The sequence below is a fragment of the Chiloscyllium plagiosum genome, unplaced genomic scaffold (genome assembly GCF_037043375.1).
Source record: "Chiloscyllium plagiosum isolate Xiang-an unplaced genomic scaffold, Cpla_swu_hap1 HiC_scaffold_52, whole genome shotgun sequence".
Taxonomy (NCBI): Eukaryota; Metazoa; Chordata; class Chondrichthyes; order Orectolobiformes; family Hemiscylliidae; genus Chiloscyllium; species Chiloscyllium plagiosum.
In genome coordinates, this window is record NW_028270190.1 from 30314609 (window position 1) to 30338080 (window position 23472).

Here is a 23472-nt window from a genome sequence, read left to right on the forward strand (position 1 = left end):
ATTTCCTGTTGCTAATCCTGCAGTCATACCTTCTGAGGATTCATTGCTCAATGTAAGGTTGAATGCAATGTAATCATTACGACATGAGCTGTTGAATGATTAAATCTGTGGACCGTGAGTCAAATAACTTTCATCACAAGAAGGCAATTTATGGAAAAGTATGATTTCATTTTACCGTGTTCTTTCCAATAATTGGTTTTAAATTTGAAACGTAATTAAGTTGATCAGTCTAGTGCTGGAAGATTCCAATCCACTGACGATGCCTCATGAAGGTGAATTACATTAAACTTTCAGCATCGGATGAATTGTTGAAATTTTTTTTGTTTGTATTATTTGTACAATTTATTTTGTTCCTTCTCAGAATAACGAAACAGCTAACTTGAAAATTACCCACTCCCTATCTAAAGCCCATTGGTTTTGCCTATTAGGATGTCCATCATGAACTTCTGGCTCTTTCTGGGCAGTGTGGCGGTATCTATTCTGGCTGTAGCCTCAACAGGCACATTTGATTCGAAATTGGATGAAGACTGGAAAAATTGGAAATCACAACATGGGAACCAGTACACCAAGGTAAAAGGAGAGTCTGTAATGTTAATCTCACTCAGAATAGGAATGGTCTGAACACAATTGGCAGAGATTGAGAATATGTAGTTGCAGTCAATGAGAGGTATCTGTTGAGTGAAGTGACATTGAGAAAATATTGATCTTGAAATTCAATGGGTATTCTCCAAGTTTCTAACTTCATTAGAGAACTGATCAAACACAAAGTGAATCAGTAGCGACTTGGTGTATCTTAATTTACTAGGATCCCGCTGCAGTTCTGTTGGATTTACTACAAAGACCACAAACCTGCCTCTAGAAGATTAAGATCCATTCTTGGTGTTGAAGAGGCAATTGTAAGTGGGCAACTTGGAGACAGAGGAATGGGGAAGCCGTCTGATCATCCAAGCGGCTCATTCAATGAAGTGTCTCTTTGCCGACACCGACTTTACTCTGCTGGCAGCTTAGGCAGGTCTCTCACAAAACAGGTTAAGAAGGTATATAGATGCACAGTAATTAGCCATGTATTGGCCTCGGCATTTTCGCAAGGACGTGGCTTATTCAATTCCCTGCCTGCCACTGGCTTAACCTTACTTCAGACAGGGACAGCTGGTAGTCGAGAGAACATATCCATTGTCAACGTCATTCATGACGGTCGATTAAACCATCCTCTTGTTCAGCAATTTTATTCTTAATTCACTTTCAGCATGAATCTCTCAGACTGGCAGCTCGACAGGTTTTGCTATGAGTGCGTTATTTTGAGTGGGGTGAGGAGAACCTGATTAATAATTTTCAGATCTGTGTGGGAGGATGGACCCTGACAGCAAAATGTTATTTCAGGTTTCACAAGCGGATTTTAATGCTTCTGTATAATTTTATAAATGAAAGATGCTGCAGCCTGATTATATTAATCTCTTTATTCAGGATGAGGAGAGTTACAGGAGAATGATATGGGAGGACAATATGAGATACATCGAACAACACAACATCGAACACTCATTGGGAAAACGCACATCTAAAGTGGGAATGAACAAATTTGCAGCTCTGGTGTGTACAGGATGTATCGGCTGGGATCTATTTGATGCTGGTCATTGTGAAATTGTGAAGCTATATAATTGTGAAGTTATATTCAGCTACAGGAGCAGCAATTGGATATTTGGTCCTCCAAGCTGACTCACTCATTCAGTGCACTCAATGACTGATCTCACTTTACTCCAAATTGTTGATTCCTTCCTTCTCATTCCAGGTTTCCATAACCCGTAACTCCTCTGGAAATCAAAAACATCTCTCTCAAATTTGTGTATATTCAACGACTCAAGTCTCCATTTCTCTCTGCAGAAGAGAACTCAAATGACTAACAATCCCCTGATTCGATCATTTCTGCTCACTTGCACGATCAGATTCTGTACAACTAAATTGCATTAAACAACACTGGCTGGCTTGAGCTCCCTCTATGGACGGCAGTCACACTATGGATACACCTCGATGTTGTTAAGTCTTCACAGATACTGTCCATTATGACGTCTGGAAGCCGGAGTTGCATTCTGTACTGTGGAAGCTGCTCCCTTCGGCAACAATATTCTTCTTGAGTCTGCTGGATCTCTGGCTCCGCCCTACCTGTCGCTGACTAAACTTTATCTCACAGCAGTTAAACTAGTCTGCATTCCAATCAAATTGAAGTACATGATCCTGCTCTCTATTATTGCTCCTCATGACTCTGTGGGCGGCACGGTGGCACAGCAGTTAGCACTGCTGCCTCACAGCGCCAGAGACGGGTTCAGCGCCGGGTTCAATTCCCGCCTCAGGCGACTCTCTGTGTGGAGTTTGCACATTCTCCCCGTATCTGCGTGGGTTTCCTCCGGGTGCTCCGGTTTCCTCCCACAGTCCAAAAAAAAAATGTGCAGTTTAGGTGAATTGGCCATGCTAAATTGCCCGTAGTGTTAGGTGAAGGGGTAAATGTAGGAGAATGGGTCTGGGTGGGTTACGCTTCGGTGGGTGGGTGTGGACTTGTTGGGCCGAAGGGCCTGTTTCCACATTGTAAGTAATCTAATGACAATTGGTCATTTCCCCTAATCTTGGCATCTCAAACAAATGTGACTAATGACATCAACATTACACCAGCTTTCCATGAATTGAAAATACATTAATTGGATTGAATTGAACTGAGCTGAACTGAACTGAACGGAACTGAATTGAATTGAATTGAATCGAATTGAAATTAATATGACATGTACTGAGGCACAGTGAAAAGAATTGTCTTGTGAACAATACAGGCAGATCACAGAGTTAATTCGCATAGATAAGTAAATAATAGCGACAATGACTACGTCAGGCCTTGGTTCTGTACTCACCTTTCCCATCAAGAAAATTATCCCCTCACCATTAGCCCTGTCAATCCACCTCGAATCTTATTTGTTTCAGTATGATCAGCACTTATTCTCCTCAAATTTATTGTGGAGTGGGCCCAGTCTGTCAAAATGTTTCTCTTGGGATAACCCTCTTCTTCGTAGGAATAGTTTTGATTAACCTGCTTCAAATTTCCTTCCAAATATTCCTCCGTAACGAGTGAAATCAATGCTCATCACAGTGCCTTCTGTGTTTGTCCAATCGCAACAAGACTTCCCCAGTTTGATATTGTCTTTGCAATGCATTGAAGACAAATATTTATTTTGCCTCTTTAATAACTTGCTGGACCTATGTGCACACAAATGTTAATAAGTGAACAAAGAGACAAAACTTTTTTTTACCACAGGAAAGCCGATATATTGTTTGCAGTAGCAATTTTAAAAGACATGTCATGCAGTGCCACATCAGCTGTTGCTGAACAAAATAACAACTTATGGTTTAGTGCGTAACATATTGGCATTGGTAGAGGATTTGTTCGCTAAAAAAGAAACAGAGAATGGGATGGTAGAAAGTGAAGACAGAAATAATCCTATTTTTCTTCTGGGATGGAGGGGAGAAACTGCACCAAAGATTGTCTCGCGAGTAAAGACTAATCAGGTTGGGACTTTCCTGAATGGGGTTTATAAGAATGACAGGTGATCCCTTTGAAATTTATATGTTCTTACTGGGTTTGACAGGGTGAGTGCACAGATGATGTTGACGCGAATGAGAGAGGCTCGGAATTGACATCATCGAATCACAATAACAGCGTTTTGAATCGAGGTGTGGAGGAATGCCTTCTCCCTGAGGCCTGAATGTCTTTGCAGGAAGATAGGATAGTGAAGAAAGCGTTTTTTATGCTCCCCTGTATTTGTCATGTTATTGAATACAGGTGTTGGGATGTCATGTTGCTGTTGTAGAGGACATTGGTTCGGCCAATGTTGGCATATTGCGTGCAAGTCTGGTCTCAATCCACTCGGAAAGATGTTGTGAAACTTGAAAGGGTCCAGAAAAGATTTATAAGTATTTTGGCAGTACTGAGGAATTGAGCAATAGGAAGAGGCTGAACAAGTTGAGGTTGTGTTCTCTGCAGCGCAAGAGGGTAAGGAGTGACCTTATGCAGGTTTACAAAATTATGAGCATAGGATAATTAGACAAAGTATTTCTTTTCCCTGGGTTCGGGAATCCAGAACTAGAGGGCATAGGTAAAGGGTGAGAGGGAAATGACAAAAAAGAGACCTAAGGGGCAACGTTTTCACACAGTGGGTGGTACATGGATGGATCAAGCTTCCAGACCATATGGTGGAGGCTGGCACAATTGCAACATTTGAAGGGCATTTGCAATGGGTATATGAATAGGAAGGGCTTGGAGTGATACGGGTTGGGTGCTGGCAGGTGTGACGAGGTTGGTTTGGGATATCTGGTAAGCATGGACAGGTTGGACCGAAGGGTCTGTTTCCATACTGTACATCTCTATGACACTAGTCCTCTCTGTATGCCTAATCTGAGAGAGATTCTTAAGCGGTAGGGGAATCAAGTGTTACAATGAAAATGAAGGAACTGGAACATGGGCAATTTTCAGTCAATCATAATGGAATGATGGAGCAAGGTGGAGGGGGCCACCAGTCTACTCATGTTGCTACTTCCTCTGTTCTTATGGGTGAGGAAACAATTGCGCAAACTGAGTAAGACAGCTAAAATGCCTGTCAACGACATTGAGAGGAGTCCTTAGGTAAGGATACATACCCCAGTGGGTGGTGACACCAATGAACATGAAGAACAGGTGGAGAGCCTGGAAAATGGAATGGAATCTTTGCAGAGAGCAGGGTGTGAGGAGACGTAGTTCAACGTAACTGTGGGAGACAGTAGATGGTCTAGCCCTTAAATGGAAACATGAAAATCAAGAAAGGAAAGGAAGATTTTCAGAGATTCCAGGTGAAGTTGGGACAAGGGTTGAAATTCGAAGTAAAATTGATTACTATTTCTAATTCTGGGTGAGAGTAGGAAGCAACAATCAATGGATCAGAGACAGAACTTTGACAGGGGTCAGAGTAGGACTGGAACAAGGCGTGCTCCATATCGCCTGCAAAAAGGCAGCCACAACTCGGACTTTTGCATGTACCTAGGGCCCAGGTTATTACTCAGAGGATGGGACATATTCAATCCCCTTTCAAACCGACATGTGCCCCTCCCTCCCCATCAAAAAGAGACACCAGATGATTCCATACCAGTCTGCAATCTCAGATTGATATGCAGACAGCCACAGTTCCGGATGATAAGTTATGTGATGATGGATAGCATCAACTCTGGTCCTCTTCTCACCATTCCAATCCAGTACCTTCATGAAAATGAACAATCTGAGTTTCGCATCTGAATCTAATGGTCCAAGGGGCATGAGGCCAACTCAAGCCAATGTCTTCTCCGGAAATCAGGTCAGGCCGGTGATGAAATTTGAAATCCTCCTGATTGGGAAGGTTCATCTCAAACACCAATAAATCCCACCAATCTGAGGTGACTTAACCTATCCTTCCATGATGAAATTGACCTGTCAGGTTTTAATTATCAGAGAAGACTGATTCTTGCAAAATGAAACACATTATAAAGCCCCTCCCCTTTTGGTAATTGAACGATCGAGCAGAGATATTTGAGCTGCTCGAGGTTTCTCACACTGCTTTATATTGGATTGGGACGAAATGAATGGACACTATTTGCCTGCTACTCATTTATTCAGTCAAAGCTTAAACACGAGTAGCGAGTGCCCTCATTGCTTTCCCCGCACTTAATGCTAAAGTCAGCGAATATGTAGAATGTAGCTCTCTTACGTTATTGACACTTCTCCTACATAATCACCATTAAAAGTCAATCATTTCACCAATGTGTTTGAATTTTCAGACCAATGAAGAGTTCAATAAGCTCATGAATGGACCTCTCCGAATCGAAGCTGTCAACATGACTGAAATTGAAACTGATGAAAGAGATGAAAGTAGTGAATCTGAAGAAAGTCACATTGAATTGAGAACTGCAACTGTTGACTGGCGGAGAGAAGGATTAGTTACTCCAGTGAAAAACCAGGTAAAAATCAGAAAAAGCTCTCAAGTTTATTAAGTGCAGACATTAACTTCTCAACAGGATTGAGCGTTATGATCAGCTTGTAGGAATTGTTAGGAAAGGCTACGTTTCAGTAGATCATTTTTAATCTAAATTGCTTCTCCTGCTTTATTGTTGCATTTGTTTCCAGGTATTGGTATGGTCAGGCAAGGGAGCATGGTATATGTATCAATTGTAATGTTTGTGCTTTTACTCATAATATCTGGAGAATTTTTACTTCAAAATCAAATTCAATGGTTAGATTAAATTGTAAAATTGAAGTCTACAGGTACAATTCCGATGTAAGAAATATAAGCTCAGATGTAAATTGGCACAACTCAACAATGTTAATGTTGCAGGCTGCAGTGCCAAGCTTCCTTGTGATACCATGTCCAGTGTTATTCAAAGAATATTCGATCATATGCTCGATACCGCAACTTATAAAACCACATTCATAGTTCACTTCTGTTGGGCCTTGTACCTCTCTCAATCATTCTTTCAAACTGGACAAGGCTGATCGACAGGAGAGCAGAGCCTGCTGGTAAGCATATGAAGCATTGTGTACAAATGGTAGTTGTAAAAGATCGGATTATACTGTAATTCACTAAATGTCAGTTGCATTGAATGTTTGGGAGGGATACCGCCACGAGGCTCAGTGAGATTTCTCACTACCGTTATCATAGCCATCTCATTAGCTATGTCAATGCAGCTATAACATCCCGCATATCCGCTCCGAGTCTAATCTTCCCACACATTCTTCCCGGAACAATTCAATAGATTCCTGATTAGCGCCCGGTATCCTGGGAGCTGGGCCATCATGAAAAAGCTGCTGTGAACCCACATGAGCACGAGCATGGTAACCTTGCCCTGCTCAGATAGGAATGCTTTCGAACATGCCAGAGAATGGTACAGAAAAACAACCAACATTGCCATAAAAATGCTATGTGTCAGAATCGCTGTGACCACCCACCTTCCCCCTCCGACACACTCTATCCCAGCCCCAGCACCCCCTCCTACCCAGATTCATGCTGTCACTGATGTCTTCCTCATCTTCAAAACAAACATCACATCAGCTTTGCCACTTCACTACCTCGGAATACCTCCCGCATGTACCAACACCAACAGCCATGCAAAACTTAAATCTCTCACTCAATCCTTCCCTTTCTGGCATTCCAGGAGATGAGGGAACACTGGAGGGCAGAAAGCTCTTCGATTGGTGGAGAGATGTCTGACACCAGATTCCTCAACCTGTGAGGAGTGATTCCTGTTTCTCACAAGAAAACATGATACACTCACATTCCACTGAGCGAGTAAATACCACTCATCACTCCTTTGTTAGCGCTCTGTCAGTCTCATTAATTCTTCAGTGTCGCTTTGCATTGGTCCCAGAAACTTCTGTCTCTCGTGTTCTGTCGGTTCCGTCAGCATCTACTCTCGCTCCGCAGGGAAAGAAGACACCTCCTCGTTCTCTGAGCATGAAAGTATTGCGGCCTCAGATGAAATATCAGTAAGGCTGCGTCCAGCACACACCCTCAGCTCCCTGGGAATGTGAGCTATTGAGGGTGTGGGAGCACAGTTTGGTAAGCCCCTCACTGTGTCATTTCCCACAGCACTCGGAGGGCTGCCAGCGACCCGGTACGGGCAGGAGAGACCGTGGTGTCGGCAAACATCGACATTTACCAGGGAACAGCAGATGCAGCAGACAGAGATGTACACTTGAAAGACGACAGGGATGCAGATACACTGTGGGGACCCAGATATCCCAAACAATGAATCATCTAACCTCCAAGGACAGTTTGGCAGTTTCCATGGAGAAGCAGACCCAGCAGCCTTAGCGTCTGCTGGCTATGGCCACAAAGCTGTACCCCATCGCCCACTGCTCCACAGGCCTGTAGTCGAGGTGCCACTTTCTAATCACAAGTAATAGGGACAGTGCCCTGCTGGAGGAGGAAGCACACACAGGTCACTCCGAAGACCCAGACTCAAGATGTCATAGAAGTGGCTGAGTCTCCACCTGCAAACTGCTGCCCAGTTCTTCTCAGCATTGCCAGAGCTCCCTCACCCCCGCCAGACAGAAATGCTGCGAGGCTGACTGAACAAACCACTGCAGGGCTAACAGGCAGCAACAAGGAGTCCGATCCTTCCTGCCCAACACAGTAACCTGTATTCATTAAATCTGAAACAATGAAGGAAAGGGAGGTTTCGTGGCAAGCGTGACAAACCTCGTACGTTATTTGATCCTTTTCGATAAGTGGTATCAGCTTGACATTCCACTTGGCTGTTTCTCTCTCGGTGGAGAGAAGGCTTAATATAACTGCAGCACCATGATGCCGAATGACATGGTTACATCGGATCAATGTGTGTACTGAGAGCCTGGTGTCGCATGTTGAAGGTAGAGGAACAAGGTTTGCAGAGGTAAGGCTGTGCTGCTAACACCGTCACACCTCATCCAACAACTTTATGGAATCCCTTCCCATCCAAGATTCATTTTATTCACCATTGCATATAGTGTTATCACCCATCCTCGCTCACAACTGCAATCTCCCAGACTTCTCAACGCACAGCCCTCAGAGGTGAAGAATTTCAAACTCTTCTTCCTGTGACAACAGTTCCCAATCCCCGAACAGGTCACTTTGTAGTTGAAACCAAGTCTCTGGATTGCATACGCAAAGACAACTCCCCACCGCACCCCCCTCCACCCCCCCCCCCACCCCGCCCCCGCAACAGACTATGGTCGATCCCTGGACTGTGGACAAACAAATGCCAGATGCCAAAGTTCATGGGCAAGGCCCATACAACAGGAGCCTGTGCATCTTGCCCTGAGATGCTATTTGGTCTGATCGAACACCATGGTCGTTTGTAACCAATCGGAAACAGCGTTCATCCTGTCCCTCTCTGAGAGCCATGCCATGTTCCCTAGATAGCCAATGCATTTTGTGAATTTGTCAAGAGGGGAAATTGAATAATGGGACAAGTTTTGCTAGTAAGGAGACTTTACATCATCAAATAATCCTCTTACATGTCAATGCTTCAGGTTGTTAGTCACTGCTGTAGAAATCAGATCAGTCCTCCTGGGAATAACCCTAAGGACGCTGCTTGGCCTAAACACTCTCCCCGCCAGAAACTCAGCTCCAGTGTGGACCAGCTAGCGGGATATTCTCCGACATCTTCAAACTCTCTCTTCTACAAGCTGAAGTCCCAACCTGCTTCAAGAAGACCACCATCATCTTCGTAAGTGAGGAAACAAAACTCATGCATTGTTCCTTAATGACGACCGACCAGTGGCCTGAGCACAATAATCATGAAGTGCTTCGAGAAGCTGGTGAGGGTCCACATCAACTCCATTCTCCCAGCCTGCCTCGGTCACTTAAAATTTGCCTTTTAAAGTAACAGGTCCAAAGTGGGTGAAATATCTCTCGCCCTGCACCCCGTGAACATCTGGAAAAGGACACTTTTGTCAGACTCCTGCTCATTGACTACCCCTCTGCCTTCAACACTCTTATCCTCTCTACATTGAACTCAAAACCCTGTGACATTGGTCGTGATTTTATCCTCTTCAACTGGATCCGCAGGTGTCTGACCCACAGATACCAATCATTGAAGATAGGCATCTGCCCCTTCTCCCGAATAACCTTCACCACTTGCGTCCCCCAAATAATGAGTGCTCAACCAGTTACTGTACTCCCTTTACACCCACGAATCCCGAACGAACACCATCTATACATTCACTGACGACAGCACTGTAACAGGAGGGAAATTTGACAATGATGAATGAAAAGACAGAAGGGAAATAGAGAGATCATTGACGTGGTGCAATGAGAATACCGTTTCTCTCTCTCTCAATTTCGGTAAAATTAAATAGCACATAATTGACTTCAGAAGGAAAGGAGAACAACACGCTTCAATCTACATCAATGGGAATGAGGTTGAGAGAATGGAAAATGTCAAATTTCCTAGACTGACCATAATGGACAATCTTTCCGGGAAATACCATGTGTTTGTGCCGTTGGAAAATATACAATAACGCCCCTTCTTCCTCAGAGAGCTCAGGAATTTTGGCATGTGCATAAGGACCCTCTCTAACTTCGACAGTTGCACCTTTGAGCGCATACTGTCTGGGTCCGGAAGGCCATGTATGGCAACTGCGAAGCTCAGGATCATAACAAACTACTAAAGGTTGTGTGCGCAGCCCAGGCCATTATGGAATCGAATACTCTATCAATGAACTCCACTTACACATCTCGCTGCCACGAAATGGCAGGCAACATCACCAAGGATCTAACTCACCCCGGTAATGTACTCCTTACATGCATTCCGTCAGGTAGAAGACACTGAAGCTTGAACACATCCACCAGCAGGTGCAGGAGCAGCTTTTCCCCAGCTGTTATTAGACGGTTATGAGACTCTCTTGTTCAAATCATACTGATCTTGCTGACTTTGAATTTGCCTTGTGCCCACTCTCTGCAATGTACCATTTTCCAAGTCTTTTTTGATCTCTTCATCCTCGCATACTTCATCCTCGCATCCTCGTGCCTATATTGCTCATAAACAAAGGGTTTCACTGTTGTTCACGACACGTGACAATGCATAAGTCAAATCAAATCCGAACCTAGGCACACCGATATTCACAGATTCTGTGTAATTCTGAGAAACTCGAACAAACATTTAGACTAAGAACATTAGTGTGAGACTGTGTTCCATATGAATGTAGATGCAAACTGGATATGGTTTTTAGATCAATATGATTTCATGTGGTTATGTTTCTGTCAACACTAGGGTCAATGTCATTCTGACTGGGCCTTCAGTGCAACTGGTGCCATAGAAGGACAGTGGGCAAAAAGGCATGGAAAACTGGTTTCTCTCAGTGAACAGAATCTGATTGATTGTAGACGCGGAACTTCTAAATGCTCTCGTTCAACCGCATTGAGAGCCTTTGATCTAGTGATTCAACTTCAAGGCATCAACTCTGCTGAAACTTACCCTTACATAGAAAAGGTAAATCCCCAAGACTTCTAGTAAGGTTGTGGTGGAGTCGGGATTCATTCTCATTTCGTTTTATTTTATTTCTTCTCTTTTGTCTGCGTTCGCTTGTAAGTTTTCTTGGGCTTTTAATTTAATTACCTCTTGGTGAAGAGCAGCGAAATCTGTGAGTGTGTCGAGCAGCATGAACTCACAACGGAGATAGCCGAGAGAGTTTAGGTTCCTGATGGCTCCTGTCCTGACGCTAATTCATGGCTGCTCAGGCGGTGATGAGTCTAGGTCCCTGGCAGTGTCCATATCCAGTACAGTTTCGTGCAGGCAGCAGATGAGCTCTGTTTTCGTTCATGACAATATCTGTATCTATCATAGATTCACAAAAGTAGCTGTGGAGGTGAGTCTGGGATTTGGGCAGCATGAGCATCCAACACAGATTCATGGAGTAAGGGTGCAAATGGGTCAGTTTTCTGTCTGTGTCTGTATTCAGCAGAGGTTCATGGAGGCAAAGCAGAGGTGAGTTTTGTTTTCTATCAGTAGATGTATCCAGCTCTGATTCATGGAGGCAGAAAAGGTCAGTTTGGTTTCCTGTCATTACTGCATCCATCATAGATTAATTGAGGCAGAGTGAAGATTAGTTTGGGTTCTGTCAGTATCGCTATCCAGCGCAGATTCATAGAGAGAGGGGAAAAGTTTTTTTCGGGTTCCTGTCCTGATCTGTATCAAGCACAGATTCATGGAGATTGGGAGAAGGTGAGTTTGGGTTCCTATCAGTGCACGTCGCCATCACAGATTCATGGAGACAGCAATGGAGCTTCGGCCCAGTACAAGAACCGGCAGCAACTGCAGTGACTGCATTAGTAAGCGATATCTAAAGCAGCCTCGTGGTAACAACAGAATCGAGTTTGGACCAATGTCATGCCCAGCAGCATCAGTGGCATCTACTTTGCTGAGGTCCATCAAGGCCTCTTTGTGACCAAGGCATCAGCGGAGTCAAGATGCTGCCAAAGATTGGGCGTCTTTCATTCCGACGGTGAGAGAGAACGGGACACATGCCTGACCAGCATGTTCATGATGGAGCACTTAGCAAGGACTATATAATCTTTCAGCACTCCCAATCATCTCAACCTTATCTTGGAATGCTCTCCTACATCTTGACACAACACCTCGTACCCCCAGACAATCGGTCTGAGGAGTTAAGAGTACTTCCATTTCTGTGAATTAATGTTCACCATTCCCACAGTTCAAAGATGTGGTGGTTAGGGGATTGTCTATGTTATGCTAACCATAATGCGCAGGGAATTATAGGTTAGGTATGCAAGCCATGGGAGACGCAGGATTACTAGGAAAGGGTAGGGTCGAATGGGCACTTTCTACACTCTGAGGATTCTCTGATACTGTGAGTTAGTACGTGGATGTGACGTTCAGCTGAATGAACGTAACATTGAGCATGTTCTGTCCTTCAGACGGGTACGTGCACCATCCACTATAACAGTTAACGTACTAACACTGCGAAGGACAGATCTGAAGAGTCAGGAATAAAGATAATTATTTTAGTCTGTCTGCTTCTCCCATATGCCCCATCGGGCTGGTCAGTCACTCTAATATAAGTTGCAATTTTACATGAAAAGGAACAACTTACGTTTGGAGTGTGAGCTATAAGAAGTTATAAACGTTTGATGAGAAATCTTCGAATTATGTGCTCATGTCGTTCGGAGGTCTGTGTGTAAATATTGTCCTTTGTTAAGAGAGGTGTTTACTCTTTAGGAATGTCATTTACCGTGCAACTTGCTGGGTTGACATTTGGCATATTGTGTGTAATTAAGAAACTTGGCTTGAATCTTTACTCAGGAGACTTTTTTGTGTAAGTTGCTTTACGGTTGATGCTGTTCCTCCAGAAGCTGTTGTTGTCTTTCTACACGTCACAATTGCCCCGAGTATTGGATTTGATTGGGATCAGCCTCTTGCTTGCAAATCCCAGCTCTTTGTCTCAGTGCCACACAGTTTCAGCTTGTTCTTCAGTTCATTCTTCAAATCCTTACCCCAGCTCTTCCACACTCTCATGTCTGGACTTATTGTAGATGACTTGTGCGTTATTATCCAGGACAGCTGTTGCTTTTGTTTTGGGTTTGTGTCAACATTATTTACTTGTTCCTGTGGTAATCTGAGGCCACGCAGAGTTTAAGTTCATTGTCTGCCCATCCACTCTGGTCTCCAAAATCCAGCGTTTCATTGGCCAAATAGACAACTGAATGAAAGAAACACTCTCTTCATGTGACAGGCGTACGTGATCTGGTGACTGGGCATCACTCTGAACGAAACCTATTCTCTGGCTATGTTTTATGGAGGTGATGGCCTCTCACTCACTGGCTGGCGAGTCAACATGAACAGAGTCTCCTCTTTTCATGAAGCCCCAGTGTCCGTATTGTCACTCGGGCACGAAGCTGGACAAGAGAAGGGCTCTGCACAAATGATAGCCCCAAGGAGTGGTCATTACCAGCCAGAGGCCAGTGGCCCTGCTCAACAGGAATGCAGTAACATTCAGTACAACAACAATCTGAGGGCTGGTATTGAGCTTGGGTAACAGACCAACAGTAAGTGATTGAGTGAGGAGGGGAGGTGACGATCACAACACAGCTTTGTGTAGGGGTGTGTTTGGCTCGGGTGGGGTGTGGTGCAGTAAGGTCACATATCAGCAGGTGTATTCTTCCTCAACTGGTACTTGATATTTCCCGAGCCCTAAATCTACAAACAATGCTGAACACATTTGCATATCGTTGTCCTCTCCTCTCATGTTGAACACCTTACTCACCCCTGAATGAATTATATTGGCATTGGGATCAGAACTGCTCAGTATTATAAATTGCCAATTTGGCAGCCTCAGTTTGGAGTCCAGCACGAATACTCGGCTTGTGTTTCTATAAACCTTTAGTCCCTAATTTACACTCCACAGTTGGGGAAACGAAATGATCTCAAGAGTTACAGTGTGAATGACACCCCTTTCCATCAAGAAAATCTGGAGTGAATGGGAATTGGAAGAAAAGGTTCCTTTAGTTGTAATTATATCGAACACACTGGAAGGTGTTTGCAGTTATTTGATATCTTTCTGCTCAGGACATGTCGATCGGAGTTCCTCAGTGTAGCCTTCTTGGTACAGCCATCTTCAGCTGATTCGTCACTGGCCTTCTATCCAAAAGGTACGCAGAGGGAAGATCTCCACGATTGTCAGCACCATTTGAATTCATCACATTTTGATGAAACCTGTGTCCAATGCGGCAAAGTGTGGACAATATCTCCACTTGCGAAGATAAATGACAAATAACATTCTCACCAGACAAGTGCCAGACAATGACATAATCCAACATGGGAGAGAAATTAATCATTACTGAATCGCACACTATCAACATCTCTGAAGCCTTTCCATCAACTAAACAAAAGCCAAGGATATGGTGAAATACTTGCACTTCCCTGGATGACTGCAGCTCCGACAACAAAGAAAGAAACAGTTATTTTATTGGTTCTCTGTAAAAAACATTGGACAGATTGGGCAGTAGATCTTGGAAACGAGCAGATATAACAGAATTGCTGATAAGGGTGATTTGAAATTCCCCAATATTAATTGGAACATCCGTGGTGCAGATTATCTGGATGGAAATGATTTTGTTAGGTGTTTCCAGGAAGTATTCCTGACGCAATAAGTAGATATGCCGACTGGGGAGGCCATATTGGATTTGGTGCGAGGCAATTCGCCAGGCCAGGTGTCAGATATCTCGGTGGCAAGCATTTTGGTGACAGAGAGCATAAATGCCTCAAATTTGCGGTCGTCATGGAGAGGAATAGGAACTGACTGGATGAGAGGGATATTTTTCTGGGGACGGGATGTTTTACCGCTCTTAGACAGGACCTGTGGAGTGTAAATTAAGAATAATTGCTTTACGGAAATGCACAACAGAAATGTGGAGCATCTTTTTGCTGTGTTGAATAACTTTGTCCCAATGAGACCGGTGTGGAATTGGAAAGGAAAGGAGCCCTGGATGATAAGAGCAGAAGAGCGGGATCTGGCGCAAATTTTGAAGATTCCAGGGTCGAAAGGAAAGAACTCAAAAATGGATTGAGGAAAGCTGGTTGGGGCATGAAAAAGCCTTGGCGAAAGGATTTGGAAAAATCCAAATGTTTTGCTCGCGTACATTAGGAAAAAGAGAATGATCTGAGAGAGCGTAAGCTGGATCCAAGCCAGTGGATAAACTTAAGCACTGAGCGTGGCGAGATAGAGAAGGAGCAAAATGAGTTTTTTGCTATTGTATTCATGAGAGAGAGGGAGCTTGATGTTTGAGAGAATACTGGGGAAGAGCTTAATAGGCTTGAGCGGATTCATATTAAGAATGTGGATATGGTGGAAATTCTGGAAAGCATGAGTATGACTCAATCTCGAGGGCCGGATCAGATATATCCACATTTCCTACGAGAAGTGCGGAATGAGATTGCTGCACCTCTGGCAATGATCTTTGAATCCAACCTCTCCATGGTAGTTCTTCATGTTTGGAGGGAGGCATATATTGTACTTCTCTTCAGGGAAGTAAATAGGGAAAAAACCTGGAAATTATTGTCTAGGTAGGTTTACGTCTGTAGTCAGCAAGGTACTGAAAAAATGTTCGCAGATATATGATTTTGGATTGTTTGGATAAATATTTTTGATTAAGGATTGTTGTTTTTTTATAATTGGGTTGGATAAAGAAGTGGAAGGTAACCAGAGACGTTTACCCAGGAGAAAGGCTGCCAGGAGAGGTCATTTGTTTATGGTCACTGGAGGAAGTAAAGGGAAGATATCAAAGGTTGGTTATTTCCGCAAAGAGTTTTTGATGCGTGGATTCCACTGCTAGCTTTAGTCGTAAAGTTAGAGACATTAAGAAGATTTAAGCGGCTGCTGGTCAAGCACATGCACGGCAGCAATTTGAGAGGTGTGTATTGAGGTTGATCTTAGATTAAGATAAATGTTTGGCACAACATTAGGTTCCGAAGGGCCTGCACTGTGCTGCACTGTTCAATGTTCTATGTTTGACACTGAGCAGATTTGACACCATCCAGGACATTCACTGCATTTGTCTGGCATCAAATCCACAAATATTTATTCCCTCCAATATCATCACAAAGTGATAGCAGTATATACAATCCACGAGCTACAGCTGTGAAGTTGACCGATGGACTGTAGACAGAACCTTCCAAACCGAAGACCACTTCTGCCAAGGACCATAGTAGATACAGTTAACACCACTCCCTGCAACATCACCTCAAATCACTCACCATTCCTGCTCAGAAATTTATTGTCATTCCATCACCGACTTTGGGTCAAAAGCCTTGAACTCCCTCTCGACAGAATAGTACCGATCAAAATTTCTGCAAATGTTCTGGAAGGCAGCTCATCACATCTTCTCCAAGCCAAGTTTGAATGAACGCTGACACAGAATGCCACAACGACATTTTAATCCATTTTGGAATTACATCTCGGTGTATGTGGCACTTCCTCCTGCTACACACACCCACCCATTTCGATATCACTCCCAGTATCAATCTCACCCCAGAGTTAGCGTCATGTTCTGCCCTGTGTCCTGAAACTGAAGTAACTGCAACATTGGTGAGAAGTAATTGAAAATTATTGACCATCAGAGAGTAGCAAAGTCACCACATTTATAATTTTCCAATTTTCGTTTAAACACGGGTATCGAGGCCATACTTTAGACAATCAATATACTCCATCATTTCCAACATGCAAGAATTTACAGAAAGGCCGAGGGGTGCAGGTGTATAGTTCCTTGGAAGTCGAGCCGAGGACAGATAGGATGGTGAAGGAGGAATTTGGCACAGTTACCTTTATTGTTCAAAACATTGGTACAGGTATTGGGACGTCATATTGCAGCTGTACAGGACATTGGCGAGGCCACTTTTGTAAAACTGTACACACGTTTGGTTGCTCTGTTAAAGGGAGGATGTTGTTAACTTTCACAGGATGCAGAAAATATTGACAAGGATGTTGCTGGGATTGGGTTTCAGTTATCGGGAGAGACTGAATAGTCTGGGGCTTTTCTCCAAGCGGAGGAACAGATGCTGAGGGGTGACATTATCAAGGTTTATAAAATCATGACATACATGAAGCGGGATCAGAGTCCAAACCTAGAAAGCAGAGCCTGAAGATGAATGGGGAAATATTTGAATAGATACTGAGACTAATACGAATTAGTTGTAATCCAATGACTCTAATGGTGTAATTATTGACGGTTTGGGAAACGTTTATCTGCATGTGAAGAATTTAATTCACAACTGTATGATCACAAGTTTCAGATGAATCGACTGAAAACTGTGAAGAGGCTCAACTCTTTCTAATGTAGTTTCGGTATGAGCTAACTAGATGGTGAGCTTGATTGGGATATTGAGTTGTCAAGACAAAGTACTTTTTTTTTATTTTCTCACATTTCAAGTCATTTGTAATACCATTGCTTGGTCTCACTGTAGAATGTTTCGAATACATTGAGCAATAAATATTAAGTTTGACTCAAGAAAACCCTAAAAATGATCTGAGTTGTAACTGTCTCACACCGAGGATCACGTATGTATGGAATGACCTGCCTGAAGAAGTGGTGGAGGCTGGTACAATTACAAAATTATAAAGGTACGGCGATGGGTATATGGATTGGAAATGTTCAGGGCCAAGTGGTCGAAAATGGGACGACAATACGTCAGGATATGTGACTGGTGTGGACGAGTTGGAACAAACGGTTTGTTTCGTGCAAAGTCGCGCAAAATGTGCATTTTTCTAAACAAATAGTGAACAAATATCGCGCAGGTTTGGGAAAATAAATTGGCAGCCAAAGTCGGAATGCAGTAAAGTGTCAAGCAAAGAAAAAATAGTTTTGTTATGATCTTAATGAGTATTCATTTTGAACATCTTATTTAAATTATAGCATGGACGCTACTGCAAATTTCAGCCAGATAAAATTGCTGCTAAAATCACTGACCGCAAATGGGTTTGGGGAGGCGAGGCAGCATTGGAACAAGCAGTGAGAGAGATAGGACCGATGTCTGTTGTGATTAATGCAAGTCTGAAATCCTTTCAACATTATAAAGGAGGTAAGTCGCAGAGCACTGGATGATGTCTTTGAATCAGATTATCGACTGTTCAAGAAAAGGTATTAGAAATCATACATCTACAGACACATTTACTGTCACTATTTTGGTATTAATATTAATGCAAGGTTCACCATGGACCATGAACCTTAGCCTTGTTCCTGCCTACACTCCCCCCTGTTACATGCCGTCCAGTTCTGTCAGATATCATCGAGTTAAAGCTAGACCATGCTACAAGTTGAGCTCATGAATGGTCATGAGAAATGGACCTGCTCCCATTCAGAGTAATGCAAATAGCTCAAAACGTTGTGCTATAGCTAAGAGAACTGATAGTGAGGTGTAACTGTCCTGATGTGTTGCTGACTGTCTGCACAAGTCAGCGTTTTATTAATTGTAAACTGAAGACGCTACACTCACTGTATCTGGATTAAGAGGAAGGGCAAGACCTTCGACTTGAAATCTCTTCGCATCCTGCTGAGAGTCCTTCACTCTCTGCTCCACCTCCTCTCTCAGCAGCTGTTTCTATTCTGTTCTTGATGTCCTCTCGTGTGGCAACGCGAGATGACTTGCAAAGACGGTGGTCTGAACAGGGAGGTGGACGCCTGCACAGCTTCCTTGTGATGATGACACAGGTCGTCTCCATGTGCAGGACTATTCCCTATTGACTTCATCAACATTTCAAATCACAAAGCACTTCTACTGTACAACCCACAATTGGAGACAAACTGGAAAATACTGATTGCAGAGTGGAGCTCCTTCATTATTCCAGGTGTAGGATTTTGTAAGTTAATAGAATGTGTTAACACACATGGCAGCAAACCGATGTTTCACACGGTCAGATACCATGGTCAGTGTGTTCTGCAAATGTCTGGTAAATTAGTTCTACATCGAAAGTAATCTCAGCAAGATACTATATCAATCATCGATATAAAAACAACAGCAAACATTATTAAAAAATGGAAGATTGTAATCAAGGTCGGACCTTCAATTGAAAAACTGAGAGTCTGTGATTGGGTGGAACAAGGAAATTAATTAAGAAAAGGGATGGTGGTCCAGTGCCAGCAGGAAAGGAATGGAGACAATTAAAGAAAGTAAAGAAATGTATGCAGTAAGTTTCAGGGCCTGAGGGAGTGTTATTTTAAAAAAAAAGACCTCGGGGCCCGCGTGCATAGTTACATGATTTTGGAGTCACACGGAGACAGGGTAGTGAAAGCAGCATTCGTCAGTGCATTGCGTATATGATTTGGGATGTCATGTTCCAGCTGCACAGGACATTGGCATTTCCAGCATAAGTCTAATCTGGACTCTGACCTCCAGCATCTGCAGTCCTCACTTTTGCCCGAGGCTGAGAAGGCTGCAGCCTTGTTCGCTGGTAAGACAGAGACTGAAGGGTGAGCTTGTGGAGGTTCATAAACAATAATGGGTATGGGACGAATAAAGAGAAGGAGAGTCCAAAACGAGAGACCATATGTTTAAGGTGAGAAAGGAAAGATTTAAAAGTTATCTGAGGAGCAATGTTTGCACACAGAGCATGGTACGTGTCTGGAATGAAATACCAGAGGAAGTGGTGGAGAGTGATACAAATACATTAGAAAAGGCATCTGGATGGGTACATGAACAGGAATGGTTTACATGGATATTGGCCAAGTGCTGGAAAATAGGACTAGATTGGTTGAGGTTATGTGCTCAGCATGGACGATTTCGATCGAAGGATCGAAGCATTTCTACGCTATAAAACTCTATGACTCTGAAGGATGTGCCGAGAGGAAGTGAGAATGGCAGAGGCAATGTCATTGGGAAACATTGATTAAAGTCAACAGATGTAATGGTGCGGAGTGAGGACGATCAATTTGAAGACAGTTAGTAAAAACAGACATGTCAGTGTTCATTAATCAAAGCTAAATTAACACGAATTGAATATTTCACAGATAAACCATTTAATATGTGTCTCCTTACAGGAGTTTACTATGATGAAAATTGCAATGGATATGTAACCAATGAAGTGCTGGTGGTTGGTTTTGGAATTGAGGATGGAATGAACTATTGGCTGGTTAAAAACAGGTCCGTACTGTATGAAATAATAAACACCTGATCATAGATGGAGAAGGGACAGTGACATGGAATGAATTTCCTGTCTCTGTGCTGCAAACTGTGTATCTGTTCAGCGAGCACGTAACACTGTGTTTATCTGGAAGTGAATGCTTAATGGTTGTGCTGTCTGAGATGATATCTAAAAACACGTCTGAGGCAGGTATCCCATCACCAAGTAACGCTGCACTTACAAGTGTACGGTTCTTGACTGAAGGATTGCTTCATACAGAGGCAGGCATCAGAGTGTCATTATCCCTGAATCACAACCATTTTTTAAACTTACCAGTACAAATTACAAACATACGGTTAAAATTAACAGCTATACACAACAAAAGACAATTTACTGGGGAAATGGGCGGAAAAGTCAGATCCCAAACCCAACTGTACAACCTGTTCACAGGGAAACAATGACAAAGCTCGAATCACTTGTCACTAGAGCACTGATGGGATCAGATTAACAGCCCCAATTATGGAACGTAGAACATAGAACTTTACAGCCCAGTACATGCCTTTTAACACTCGATGTTGTGCCGACCTGTGGAACCAATCTGAAGCCCATGTAACAAACACTATTCCATTCTCGTCCATATGCCTGACCAATGACCATTTAAATACTCTGAAATGTGGCAATACCTCTACTGTTGCAGGCAGAGTTCCAAGCTCCTACAACAATCTGAGGAAAGAAACTACCACTGACATTTGTCCAATATCTATCACAGTTGATTTTAAAGTCCTCCTGCCAGCTATCGCCATTCAAGGAAAAAAGCCACTCACTATCCAACCTATCAAATATTTTAATTAATTTTTGTGTCTCAATTAATTCACCTCTCAAACTTTTTCCTAACGAAAACAGCCTTAACTCCCTCAGCTTTTCCTTTTAATATCTCCCTCCAAACCTGGCGATTTCCCAGTAAATCTCATCTGAACCCGTTCCAAAGCATGCACATTCTTCCTGTAATATGGTGACCAGAACTGTGCACATTACCCAGAGTGTGGTTGCAACAGAGTTTAGTCCGGCTTGAAGCATGATCTCCTACTTCCGAAACTGAATCCCCCTATCAATCAAAGCTAACACACTATATGCCATCTCAATAACCCTATCAACCTGGGAGGCAACATTCAAACATCGATGTACCTCGACACCGAGATCTCTGTGCTCATCTGCACAAGCACGAATCTGACTATTCGCCCATTACATTGGATTCCTTCCAAACCGAATCACCTCACACTTTTCCGCGTTAAACTGCATTCGCCACCTTTCGTCATAGCTCTTCAGCTTATCTACTTATCTCTGCAATCCATACATCCTTAGGAACTATCCACAACTCTAATGTACTTAATGTCATCCGCATATTAATCCACCATCCTTCTGTGCTCTCATTCAGTTCATTTATATAAACATCGACTAAAAAAAGTGGATCCAAAACTGATCCTTGTAGGACTTCATTAGTAACTGAACTCGAGAATGAATATTTTCCATCAACTACTACCGTCTGACTCCTTTCAGTGATTTATTCCATGAGGCGTCGCTGGCTGTCGTTATTACAGTCACGGCAGTCAGGCTTGGAAGAAGCAGTCACATCTTCAGGGCGAGATTGGATACAAAATGTTTGATTAAATAAGTCCTATGGTTCGGGTGAATATACACACACAGTGACACACACACACAGACACAGACACACACACACTGACACATACACACATTTCTACATGATTTCCCAGAGGAAAAAGTATGTGGGTGGCTTATAAAAGCATAGACATTGTTGTTTAATAAGGTAGATAGTATTACAGTGTAATGGGTGCTGGAATGTTTGGTAAAGCTGGAAATGTGATTTGGGCAGGTTAACCGGATATGGAACAAATTTTAAGGCCGAGGTATCGTTGCAGTTCAGGAGACACTGGGTAACCTGTGCCCAAATCAACTCATGCTCTGCACAGACTATATCCTGTAGCAGGCACTCTCAGAACGATGATGGCAAAAAAAACTCTGAGAAAATCTCCTCCTCCATACGGCAAGAAGGAAATCTCCAGGAGGCCATATATACTGCTCTCACTCGTCCCTATTCACTTTCCCCTTCATATCTACTCCAGCTGCAGACCTATCCCTGATAAGGATCTCACCTCATGCCATTTTAAATTGTGTAGTGAGTCCATACGGACTGTACAGATCAGCAATTGATGTAAAATAAAACAATTGACTCTTTCCAGCCTGATGCAACTTATTCTTTACATCTAATTATCTAGCTCAGTAATTCCAGAATTCAGTCCCTAAAATAATTCCAATTGTATACCAGAGTTAAAACAGATGCTTCTCCAAACATGTCTCGTTTATTAGCGTTTTGATTCCAACACCAACGGATTTTCTTATTTTCCAGCTGGGGAACAGACTGGGGTGAAGACGGGTACATCAAAATTGCCAAGGATAGAGGGAATCACTGTGAAATTGCCAGTTTTGTGCGGTACCCTGTCGTGTAACGAGCCAACTGATAAGACAGAGCTTCATCAATCCCAGCTGAATAATAAACCGGATCATTTCTGTTAATGCTGACTCATTCAAGGACATTGCTTTAATTGTCTGCTGCAAATTTAAAAAGTGAAATAATAACGATTTTTGCACATTTCTATCGCTTCATATAAAACCAATGGCATTGTCTGATTGATACATATAGCCACTGTAAATGATAGAGTGAATACATTCTCCAGCTTGTAGAAGACAATAATCTGCATGTACTGCTGATTTCCAACATTATAATAAAGGCTGCCAGCAATCATTTTCAGAGCTTGTTTGTTCCAAAGGAACGTATTTGTCTTTGTGCGGAATTAATTGTCTTGTCTGCTATGAAATCTATTGTCAAACCACGTTGAAAACAAATGCAGAGAAAATTTGATGAGTCTGTGTTCTTTGACACCAGCACAGTGACTGAATAAATGCAGTGGGGTTGTTGAGGACAATAAGGCTTAATTGAACAGAGTCTAACCAGAAAACCTCCTGGAAACAGGTTAAGCTTGCCTGACTGTAGACTGGGAGTGTCCCGACGAGATTCAGTTCAGACAAATGCGAATATGTAATTTCATCTATTGATTGGCACTGAACAGAAAAACTGGTAAACGGAGTATTTTAAGTATTGCAAAGCAATACTGGTGGAGAATCGTCAATGACTAAAAGAGGTCACACACAGATCTGAGAAATAGACGAATACTAGTTTATTTCTGACGATATCATGGGCAGGATAAATTGCTAGGAATGGTACAGCATGGACACACTGCACAGATAAT

The 23472-nt window shown here is 42.9% G+C and overlaps 1 protein-coding gene across 1 annotated transcript; it reads left to right on the forward strand.

Moving 5' to 3' along the window:
• Positions 1-428: 428 nt before the first annotated feature.
• Positions 429-22951, forward strand: LOC148134907 (procathepsin L-like). The gene is made up of 7 exons (XM_087985314.1): positions 429-570; positions 1465-1587; positions 5818-5997; positions 10789-11007; positions 17943-18108; positions 20064-20166; positions 22572-22951. The coding sequence occupies exons 1-7, from the start codon at positions 430-432 to the stop codon at positions 22669-22671; spliced, it is 1032 nt and encodes a 343-aa protein (XP_087841440.1). The 5' UTR covers position 429; the 3' UTR covers positions 22672-22951.
• Positions 22952-23472: the final 521 nt, after the last annotated feature.

Bases quoted from the DNA above. Each gene is read 5' to 3' on its own strand.
- LOC148134907 (XM_087985314.1), top strand. From the start codon at position 430: ATGTCCATCATGAACTTCTGGCTCTTTCTGGGCAGTGTGGCGGTATCT. The intron at 1,588-5,817 runs GTGTGTACAGGA...TTGAATTTTCAG, and splicing joins TGAACAAATTTGCAGCTCTG to ACCAATGAAGAGTTCAATAA. The intron at 18,109-20,063 runs GTAAGTCGCAGA...GTCTCCTTACAG, and splicing joins CTTTCAACATTATAAAGGAG to GAGTTTACTATGATGAAAAT.